The 11,581-nt window shown below is 36.3% G+C and overlaps 1 protein-coding gene across 1 annotated transcript; it reads right to left on the bottom strand.

Moving 5' to 3' along the window:
- Positions 1-2,120: 2,120 nt before the first annotated feature.
- Positions 2,121-3,534, bottom strand: LOC109238332 (probable membrane-associated kinase regulator 2). Its single transcript, XM_019404764.1, has 2 exons — positions 2,607-3,534; positions 2,121-2,485 (listed from the first exon to the last, which is right to left on the bottom strand). Exons 1-2 carry the CDS (start codon positions 3,331-3,333, stop codon positions 2,400-2,402), a joined length of 813 nt encoding a protein of 270 aa, XP_019260309.1. The 5' UTR covers positions 3,334-3,534; the 3' UTR covers positions 2,121-2,399.
- Positions 3,535-11,581: the final 8,047 nt, after the last annotated feature.

Genomic DNA, 11,581 nt, shown 5'->3' with positions numbered 1-11,581 from the left:
TTTTGAAAAGAAAAGGAAAAGAATGATTTCAAATAGGGAATCTGCAAGGCGATCTAGGATGAAGAAACAAAATCTTGTGCAAGAATTGACAAAGGAAGTCAGCAAATTACAAGCTGCCAACAGAACCATTGTGGCTAAAATTGAAGAGACTACAGAGAGGTTGACATTTTGCACTGCTCAGAATAATGTGTTGAGGGAACAGGAAATAGAGTTAACAGATAGGTTAAAATCTCTGAACGATTTTATTAATCATAGTGGTTTGGGAGAGAGAAACGTGGGAGGGGTGGGCTATACGGTACCTTGAATTAAGGAGGGATATACGCTGCATTAATTGTACCCTTAAAAAATATTATGGTATAGAATTGGTAATTTGGTATGCTAAATGTAATTATATCAAACCTTAAACATTGAGGGTAATAATGTTTCCTATATGGTATAGGAATGTAAAAATCTCTATGTATAATGTATTTTTACAAGGTGACCTATTTGAGAAGGTGTATATGATAATTCCAGAAGGGTACAGTGTGGTTCCACTGATAAGTCCTTGGTGTACAAGCTGCTTAAGTCTCTTTATGGACTTAAGCAGGCTTCTAGACAATGGAATATCAAATTGACCACAACATTGCAGAATTCTGGATTTACACAAAGCCACCTAGACTATTCCTTGTTCATCAATAGAGAGACAGGAAAGTTAGTGGAGGTTTTGGTCTATGTTGATGACTTGCTGATCACAGGTGATGATTTGCTGCTTATACAACATACCAAGAGATGACCTGCAATCCAGTTTTAAGATTAAAGACCATGGTGAGCTCAAATTTTTCTTGGGCATAGAGTTTGCTAGGAGTGACTATGGAATCTTGATGCACCAACGCAAGTATACTTTGGAGTTGATCTCTGGTCTGGGTTTAGTAGGGTCTAAGCTAGTCCACTGTCCTATAAAGCAAAATCTCAAATTAATTATCACAAAGTTTGATGTTCATAAGGAGTCTACCGATGATTCTATACTTCCTGATCCAGGCCTCTATCAGAGACTGTTGGGTAAATTGCTCTACTTAACCACTACCCGTTCTGATATTTCATTTGCATTGTAGTGTTTAAGTCAATTCATGCATAAACCCAAGACTTCCCATATGGAAGCTGCCCTAAGGGTGGTGATCTTTTAAGTCTGGCCCTGATTTGGGTGTTCTATTGAGTGCTACCTGCTCAGAAACTCTCTCAGCCTTTAGTGATGCTAATCTGGTCGCTTGTCCCAACACACGTAAGTTTGTCACGGGGTATTTGTCAAATTTTGTAGCTCCTTGATTTGTTGGTAGTCTAAGAAGTAGTCTACTATATCCCGAAGCTCAGTAGAGGCTGAGTATAGAGTTTGGCCTCTATAGTGGATGAGGTGATTTGGATTATTGGTCTGTTCACGGAGTTGGGTGTCCTTCATTCCTCTTATGTTCCCATCTATTGTGATAGCAAATCAGCTATTCAAATTGCTGCAGTACCAATATTTCATGAACAAACTAAACATATCGATATTGACTGCCACTTTATTCGAGAAAAGGTCCAACAGGGACTGATCAGCACCCTCGATGTGCCTACTGCAGAACAGGAAGCTGACTTGCTAACCAAGGATCTTGGGCAATATCAACATGACTATTTGGTGTTCAAGCTAGGACTGAAGAACATCTTCAGTAGTTCCTAGCTTGAGGGGAGGAGAGGGTGGGGTGTAAAGTATGTGCCTATACATGAAGTTTCTTAACTCACATGTGTCTTAACTTAACTATAGTTAGTCCATAAGTTAGTCTCAAGTAACCATAGTTAGTTTATAGGTTTGTTAGTTGTATAACTGTCAATTAGTTGGTATTAGTTAGTTGGTTAAGTGTAAATCAGTAAATAGAGTTGTACAGTAGAGTTCCGATTCAATTGAAGAAGAAGATATCATTTTCCAACTTTCTCTTCTCGAAGTGCTTCTTCTCATCTCCAAATCTGATAACTGTTCTAGCTCAATTATGAGAATTCAACATTACTTCATTGGTATATCTTTGGATTTGCAATACAATAAGGGTTTTCACTTCAGAAAGATGGTTAAATAGTGTCATGAAGATACCTCATTAAGAGTCGAGGAGGGTAAAATCACCATGTCTTCGAGGTCTCAAACCATGACCTCTTTCTTTTTTCCATAGAATATTATTTTGGCAAAATACTTTTTATAAACAAAGTTGTCTACTTTATAAGCTTACATGGAAATGAAATCGTATAACTTAATGAACAAATTAAAATATATACACTTGGCACAAAGACTCTTGAGAGAAACTTATATAATCACATTTTTAATGTAGAATAACAATAATTATGTCTCAGTCTACTGCTAGCAGTTTTCGCTATTCCAATGTGTTGATACCATAGATTATTCAAATGCTCCATCTGCTTTGCTCTTCATAGGATGAAGGTCTTGGTACATCTTCGGATGTAGATCTTGGTAATAACATCGAACAATCTGGTCAAAGGAATAACTAACAAATAAACATATAATCTACTACTGATCACATAACAAATTCGAATAATTAAAGACTAAAATTGCATTAAGAACAAAAGTACAATGGACAATCAGTAGGTACCTTTTGATGCTGTGCTATAGGATCTCTTACAGTGAAGAATAGCAGCTTGGATCCCGTCATTTTGCTCCAACAGTGAATCGTCTCTGCGATTCATCGGCGATGTTGAAACTCCGGCAACGGAAGCTGCCGACCGACTCTTCCTTAGCTGTTTACGCACGGTCCCAAGTACAGCAACTCGATTCCCCTGTTTCTCCTCCGATGATTTTCTGCGCGAGCTCAATAACTTAGTTTTGGGCACATCAGGTCTTTCAAATTCCGCCTCTTTCTCTTTCTGCAGTTTGCTTCTTAAACTGTTATCAGTGGACAACATAGAGCTAATCACTGGAACATCCTTCACGTTGCGTTTTACAGCGATTCGGTTGCTCTGTGTCCTGGGCGAAAGTGTCTGTTTTTTACGCTTTGCCCTGGCCGTAGAAGAATCTTGAATACTCGATTTCTCTGGCTTTAACTTCTTTAAGCCCAAAAAGAAGACGCGAATCTTGGTACATGATCTGAGCACAGTAATTGGAGAATGAGGCTTCGAGTTGGAGTCCACTTTAGGGCGTTCATCGCGCCCTGTGAACACCAAATGGAAGAAAGAGTTTTCATCGTCATCGGTTTCTTTAACATTCGGGTTAGTTACATAATCCATTCCATCGACGATGTTCTTAACAGAATCAAAATGAGAGATAGTATCACAAACGGTGGCCATATTAGGCCAGCATTTGAGCAGCTTAAAAGTTTTCATGTAATAAGAAACAATGTAGGATAGTATGAGCAAAGAGGGTTTGAATGCAGAAGCCAAGAAAAGCAAGGTAAATAGTGAGCTATAAATAACGACAACTTTAGTAAAGTTGGATATTAGGCTCTGCTTCTGTCAAATAGTGAGAATGGAGCTTTGTGAAAAGCATAGAGTTGATGTAAGCTTCTCTACTTTTTGTGAGGGAAAAAAGACTGACAAGTGAGGAATAATGCAAACTACTTTGTTGGTTTCATCGTTTTATATGCAGAGGACGTTGTGTCATCGTCATGTGATAATGCAGATATACAACAATTTTTTTTCCATATAATACACTCTCTCCTACTATACAATGTACAGATGTACTGTAGTAATATTCCACACTTTATACATAGATTACGGACTACATGTTAATTTTAGGGAAAATTAACAGGAAAGATTAACGCATATGCTCAATTACACGTAAAAATAGCACGGGCTAGCCAGTTTTCGGACTGGTCATTCAAAAATAGCCAGCGTTTGCAAAATTATTGAAAATAACCGCTATTTTGCTGCAGCACGGAAAGTTCCAGCATAATATACTAGAGATTGGAGCACTTGTGTATGAACATCCAGCATATTAGGGGTGTCCATAAAAACCCGAAAAATCGAACCAAACCGACCAAAAAAACCGATACTTTTTAAGTTTGGTTTGGTTTTGGTTTTGAATTTTAAAAACCGATCAAAATTGTTTTGGTTTTGGTTTTATCCAAAAAATAATCGAAAAAATCGAACCAAACCGACTATAAAAGTAGCTATTTAAATTTATTATTACACCTATATATATGTATATTTTTATATAAAGTTTCTAAAATTTTATGGTACATATTAGTCATTTATATTTTTAGTCTAGTTCTTTACTGTTATAATCATCTAATTCTTTGCCTTTACATTCTAGTTTGATTGGTAGTTTTCTTTTTCTAAGTACAAGAATTTATTTCATGTTAAAAATAATCGATTTTTAATTGAGTACTTAAATTATTCATCACTATTTGATTCAATTATCATCAATATATCTTGGTAAATGATAGATTTCTCAGTGAACAATTGATTTGATCGTGTTACGTTGAAAATGTAGTCGCCGGAATATGCGTTTGGTAGTGTATGTCTCATATTCAAGAAAAAAACAGATAAATAACCGAAAAAATCGAAAAACCGAAAATAAACCGACAAAAATCGAATCGATAAAAACCCGACTTAATTGGTTTGGTTTGGTTCTCATATTTGAAAAATCGACTTACTTGGTTTGGTTTCTTTTTAGGGAAAAACTGACCCAAACCGAACCATGAACACCTCTACAGCATATTATGCTGGACCGGTATATTATACTGGAACTCCAATATATTATGCTGGAAGTCCAGTATATTGTACTGGAACTCCTGTACAATATATTGGAGTTCCAGTATATTATACTGAAGTATTTTCCGGATTTTGAACAGTGTTTTCGTTCAGATTTATCTTTACATGAAAAGTGGCTTATTTCGATTACTTTTAAAACTATGGCTATTTTTGAATGACCACTTGTAAATCTGGCTATTTTTGAATTTCTCCCAATTACAGTGCGATTAAGAGTGGCGAACGAGCGGTTCCGGTCGGATATGGGACGGGTCAAAAACGGGTAATGAAATAAACGGATAAATTATCCAATTCGACCCATATTTAATACAGATAAAAAAATGGTTAACCGGCAAATAATATGGGTAACTATATTATCCATGGCTTCTTGAATGTGATCTTTTTTTGGGAGAATTTCTAGTTTACCAAACTTGAGAAACCTCCAATTTGAGGCTTTACAAATGTAAAAGTTAAATCCATAAGTTATGGTTCCTATCCATATTTGACCCGTTTCTAAAGAAACGACTCGTACAAAGAGAAAATACGAAAGTAATGTCTTTGTTTTTGACAGGGACTATAACCTTTTTTGTTATAATAATAAACTCACTTTATATCCTTTTGAAGGGAATAGTCAGATAGGGTCGTTGCCTTAAAGGTTTGACTTGCTTCTTTCAACTGACCTGATTTTTTTATTTTGGGAAGTCTGTCAAAAGCTAGTATAAAAGAAGACTTTGGTTCCATAAAAATGTATTTATAAAGTGATAAAGAACGTGAGAGGAGGAAAAGTGTAAAAAAAAAAAGTGAGCTATATATATAAAGAAGCAAAGGGTGCGTTTGCGAATGTTACTTTCTTTGAACAAAATGAGACAACTTTACTTTCTCTAAATTCTGTCTTCATAGCTAATGAAAACTCTAAAGTCATAACCTATATACTGCTACTAATTCTTGTTTGTGAACCTATTATCCAAGCAATGACCGTCCTAAGCCACGATCATGGTCATCTTGTAGGCTATTAATTAACAGAATGTCATACAGCAGGTTTGGCATCTAGGGAGAATCCACTTCACATAATCACGTTTCTGTTAGGCACCATGTGAGTAGACCTTTTTATATGTAACCCAAGTCGAGAGTAAAAGTTGCATAGATATTAATTAATGGTTCTCCACTAGCACAACAAACATCAGTAAAACTCCATATGTTAAGTTCCATGTCTTCTACCACTATTTGTGTAAGTAGCATCTACAAAGACACCACAAAGTAAGTTTCTATCAGCATTAATCAGCTCATTAGTATCTCATCAATTACCTTCATTGTCAGTGTCAAAACCTCTCCCACATATTTATAGTCATGAATGTAATTATCCACTTGTGGTCTTAAGGTTATTATTTATTGGAGTTGGTGTGGTGGTTCATAATTCTTCATTTATCTGATTGTTATTAATTGCAATTTCTCTGAATCTACTATGTACTTCATTTCTAATGTTTCGATTAGGTGCATAATTTGTACATTTTGTCTCACTGAACACTTGAAAACAGAATAAAGTGTAATAGAAAATTATGCATGTGGTGTGGATGAGTATCGAGCTAGATCTTATAAATTGAATATAACTTAATATCGAATTAGATCTAAACTTAAGTTTGAATTTGATAATTCAATACACAATTTAATATCGAATTAGATCTAAACCAAAGCTTGACTATGAATCTGGTTGATCCAAGTATTTAAGTCAACACCTTAAACTTGTAAGACCAAAGATTCTTTCTTTTTTTTCCTAAGACATAAGATTGATTTGGAAAAATCAATTGTATTTACAGCTACTCGCATTTGCCAAAACAAATGCAAGAAAAGCGTGATATCATTTTTCACCTTCTAAAATTTGATGTAAAATGTCCCATGAAGTTCGAGCAGTAGACATTATTGTCTCTTTGACGATAGATCTTCATGTCAAACGGTTATCATGGTGACTCAAGTTCTGCGACACTCGCACATATTGTTTTAATTATGTTCAAAAGACAAATTAATGTGTCAACTTAAACACTTTGTATACGGGTAAAATCGAGGATAGAGTTACCCCTGATTTTTCTTTGTGAAACAAGAAACGACGTTACCTGTTATTAGTTCGAGTGAGACCGAAGATACCCACAAACCGGAACAAGAAACGGACGAACGATACAACGGGTCTCTAGCATGGCCGAACCCGGAGAGAGTCAAGCTCCGATGAGATGAAGAATCGTGGGTAAAGGAAAGGCGGTTAAAGGAGACAAACGGGGAACCTAAATTCCGCCATCGGTCGGGTATTGCGGCGCGGATCGCGCTCAATATTGGCTGCGGATCATATCTTTGTGGGAGAGAAGGAAGGAAAAGATTATTACCTTATTTATACTTGTATTAGAGTTAAAACTCCTCTACTATATAAAAAGGATGACCCCTTTATTTTTTGGCACTGTTTTTTATGCATAACAAGGCAATAAAATTTACTTTGGCTCTCAGCAATTGTTTTAAGTGTTCTTCAATTATTCACTCGTTTATCCAGATCCGAGCTCTATCTCGAGGGCTTAATCGAGACCAACCATCGGCATTTAAGCTAAACACTAGGCTTAATACGTCACTTTGGTTTGATCGTTTTATCTCATTTTAATTCAACTATTTACTGTTATTTGATCATTTGTGTTAAATTAAATCGCATATCCTTTAAACCACATACAAATTTAGTTGTTATCCATTTTAAGGGGAAACATTTTGGCGCCCACTGTTTGGGTAAGGATAATAGTGGCTCTTTAATACGAATCTTAATAACACACACTATTTTACACTTGTTCTTTGAAGTTTGATTTCAGGACTATTCAATATGTCAGATTCTCAATCTGCTCACTTAAGTGTTGACGCCGAATCAGGCCACCACGGTGAAAATAACAACGGGGTGCCGAGAAACAACGTATCCCCTATCGACCCTTATGGCGTACCAATCGCTGATTCGGTCAATGACAATTCAAAGGTTGTTGTCAACACTAACCTACCGACTGATCCCAATAACATCATTCACGGGGCACCTCGACCATCAGTTCGCGAGGCACCCGAAGGGGGAGGCGCTGGAGTTAGCTTATGCTTGATTTTTGAGATGTTGCAAGCCCAACAAGATGCCATAACACAGCTACAGAATCAAAATCACGCGCACAACGCGGCTGAACCCGAGTAGGTTGGAGAAGATACCCGAAGGGAAGAACGATTTGTCACAAAACTCAATGGGTTCGAATCCGAGAAAACTTTCGAAGTGATGAAAATGCTCTAGGCATTGGCAAAAAAGGGTAGAATGCAGCGAAAAGAAGATAGAGGCAAACAATAAGAAAGTGAAAACTTACAAATCAAGAGTCGATCAGATCCCGGGGCACCTCTGATAGTAAAGGGACCGGATACCAAATAGTTCATTCAGAAGCCTTTCCCCCCGAGCGTGGCACCAAAGCCGATTCCGAAAATGTTCTGAATGCCCGATATTCCCAAATATAATGGGACCACTATTCCAAATAAGCATGTGACCTCCTATACATGCACTATAAAGGGCAACGACCTCGTGGATGATGAGATCGTGTCGGTGTTGCTGAAGAAATTCGGGAAAACCCTTGTCACACCTCCTTTTTACTACCCCCAGAAGGGAGATATAAGGGAGTTTTTCCAATTTAAGACAATCGAAACGGGATTATTATTTAAGATCAGAGTTTCCACTTGGGATAGTTTATGGTGTCCCAAGTCACCAGTTTAGAATCCCGAATCGAGGAGATTTGACTCTGTTTAATGTCTGCGAAACACAGAAATTCGGGTAAGGAATTCTGTTAACCCGGGAGAAGGTTTTAGGCACTCTCGAGTTCCGTGGTTCTAGCACGGTCGCTTTGATCATACTTGGCTTAATCAAATTGTTTAATTACTCATTTTAGAACCTATGTGCATTTGCCCTTTTTAATTAAGACATTATCTTAAAACAAGTCACGTGTACGTGTACCCATTTGTTTGACGCGTCAAAAATCATGTCACGCGAACGTGTCCACAATTAGTAACACTTTATTATTATTAATAAAGTTTAGTCGAAGTTGCGCGAACGCATACTCCGATTTTGTTTTTAAGATCGTAATTATGTCACGCGAACGTGTACACAATCACGACGATATATTAAACGTGCCTAAAGCAAACTACGAGTATCATTTTCACAACACTTAAAAGAGGGCCATAAACGATTTAATTATAGATGTCACACCTCGGTCTAAGAACTATATTTAATTAAAGCAAACTATGTTAATAACGATTTTATTATTATCGAGAAAGTTTGGTCGAAGTTGCGCGAACGCATACTCCGAATTGGTTTTTAGAATCGTAATTATGTCACGCGAACGTGTACACAATCACAATAATATATTAAACGCGCCTAAAGGCTTTTCTACGAATATTCATTTTTAATATCTAGTTATAATATTTGTGAGGGTCATAGGTGATCTAAGAAAAGATGGCTCACCTCAATTTGTAGAAAAAGACTTGTCTAATTCAAACAGAAGGATGTTCTTACCTAGGCCTATTTCGAACTTGATAAAAATGCTAATGGTTGTAAACAATTATTGAGTGTATGTGTTGGGTCCTTAATTATTTGAGAGGGGGAAACAGGCCAATCGACAGGCCCAAAAATAGAGAAGCTCGTGAATAAAATGGGCAGATGAGAATTGGGCTCAAACCAAGCCCAAAATCGAAACCACAAAAAGACCCTAGACCCCATCGGATCTGATCTCGCCCATGCTATCATTTAGGCTGATATCAGGCCCAAAATGACAGCCCTGGGTATCTCAAATCCTTTTAACACATTTACTAATCACATTGCCATAACATACGATGCTAAATTCTGGAAAATGTTAACATGCTGAATCATTATATGAACCTACATTAGCTAAAATCAGTTAAATCAAAGAGAATGATAACATAAAGTATAAAATGTGAAGTGCATATGGGCCAGAATGAGGCCCAAAGCATTCCCAACCTCTGCAATCAGATGGTCTGCCGATGTGATATAGGGGAATCCCAATGGGCTCAACATCGAGCCCAGATGTATGCAACATCACCAATACGTAACCAAAATGTTTTAGCAAACCAGTAAAGATCCGGGTTATCTACCAATGTATCTGATTATTAGCAATTAATATTAACCATGAAAACTACGCTTCAACTCCTTTATGAATTAGTCTATAAACTTTATAAAGTCTAGTCCACTCATTACAATAAATCTGAATACAATGGCAATTTTATAGCAATGAACAGGCTTTTCTCATCACTATTTAACTAAAATACAGCTTTCTAAAAATGTCCTAAGTGATAGTCCAATCTACTGCATGCTCTATCCTCGAACAAGCTAAGACTGCTCAATGACTTAATCAGCTGAGTCTCTTTCCTGTAATGCACTGATTGTTTCAGTGACCAAAAAAGAAACTATACACCATTAAGTAGTGAATCTGACTATTTAAGGGTCAGATTCATTTCCTTTGGTGCTGTTGTTAAGAAGAGAATTTGGAACACAGTTTTACAAGTAGATGGACACTGATTCAGCAATCAAATAGTGACAAATTGAGCACATATACAACACAATACTTCAGAGATCAAATTTAGCAGCCACTTTAAGGTAACATTAACACATGGTTTAGAGACGTTAACCAACCCTAAGTTCACATCTCATGATTTCTAGAACTCCAACCAACCAAAACAAGTTCTGAGCACTCAAAGTTGATTCTATTTAAGTTGGACATTGTTACATACCTTAAAATTGAAAAATACAGCAGAAAGATGACTAAATAAAGGTCAGAAAACCAAGGCTGATTCAGAGCTTAAATCAACAGCAAACGAACAACAGCTACTCAGAAGTTTCAACCAGAAATCAGCAAGAAAACCATCAGGAAATCACAGCTAAACAAAGAACCAGTGTTCCCAGAAAAATCCTTAGCTAAGAGAAAACCATTTTTTTTAGTGTTTTTATGTCTAATCTGGGTATCTTTCAGAATCAGTAGGGATTTTTTCAGAAAAGACTAGTATTTCTATATGTTTTTTAGAACTCTTGAGTGCAGAAAATAGTGCTCTAAAATCTGTTTTTTGAGAATGAAAGGAAAGGCACTACTTATAGGCCTAAAAGGCCATGTGCTAAAAAACCAATCAAGGAAATATTCCCCGGCCTGCAAAAGGCATCTTCTAACTACCTGGGACAGGTGGCTGTCCCTTATTGGCTCGGCATATTTGTGCTAACCAAATAGGGACAACTGCCCCTTTTCTAGAAGCTTCTAAATATAAAAATTATCTGAAAGTCTTGTTATTATCTCCCAAATTAAACCCCCAAGTTTTCATTTGTTCAATTACCCCCCCCCCCCCCCCCAAGTTTCTAAAGATTTGTAAACAATGGCAAACAAGAACAAGGTCTATCAACAAATCAGAAATGCAAACTAAAAGATGTCAACAGAAAAATAAAAATAAAAGAGATGATGCCATTTAAGTAAAATTAACCTAATTGGTAGACAAAATATTTATCTAAATTAAATCTAAACAAAACTAAAGTTAAGCGATTAATGTAGCTAAAGAGTAATCAAAATAAGATAACAAAAATGCAAATGTAAAGAAAACCTAGGATGTAACTTACTCAATTTGCAAACTTAAACAATTATAACAACCAATTTTGTCAGTTTAAACAAACAGATTAGACAACTTGTTAATTAACCTAAAACGAAGCTAAACATAAACATGAGATGAATTTATGGAAGAAACCGAATAATCATTTGAGGTACCAAACTAAAAAAAATGAACCTTAGTCAAACTAAATTCATGCGGCCATAAATAAAACAATTAAACATGAAAAGAAGATAAAACAAAC

This window comes from Nicotiana attenuata, unplaced genomic scaffold (assembly GCF_001879085.1).
Source record: "Nicotiana attenuata strain UT unplaced genomic scaffold, NIATTr2, whole genome shotgun sequence".
Classification (NCBI taxonomy): Eukaryota; Viridiplantae; Streptophyta; class Magnoliopsida; order Solanales; family Solanaceae; genus Nicotiana; species Nicotiana attenuata.
This window is presented reverse-complemented; position numbering and strand designations above follow the sequence as displayed.

Excerpts from the sequence above, each read along its gene's own strand:
- LOC109238332 (XM_019404764.1), bottom strand. The coding sequence starts at position 3,333 with ATGAAAACTTTTAAGCTGCTCAAATGCTGGCCTAATATGGCCACCGTT. Across the intron at positions 2,486-2,606 it reads CTATAGCACAGCATCAAAAG|ATTGTTCGATGTTATTACCA; the intron begins GTACCTACTGAT and ends TCCTTTGACCAG.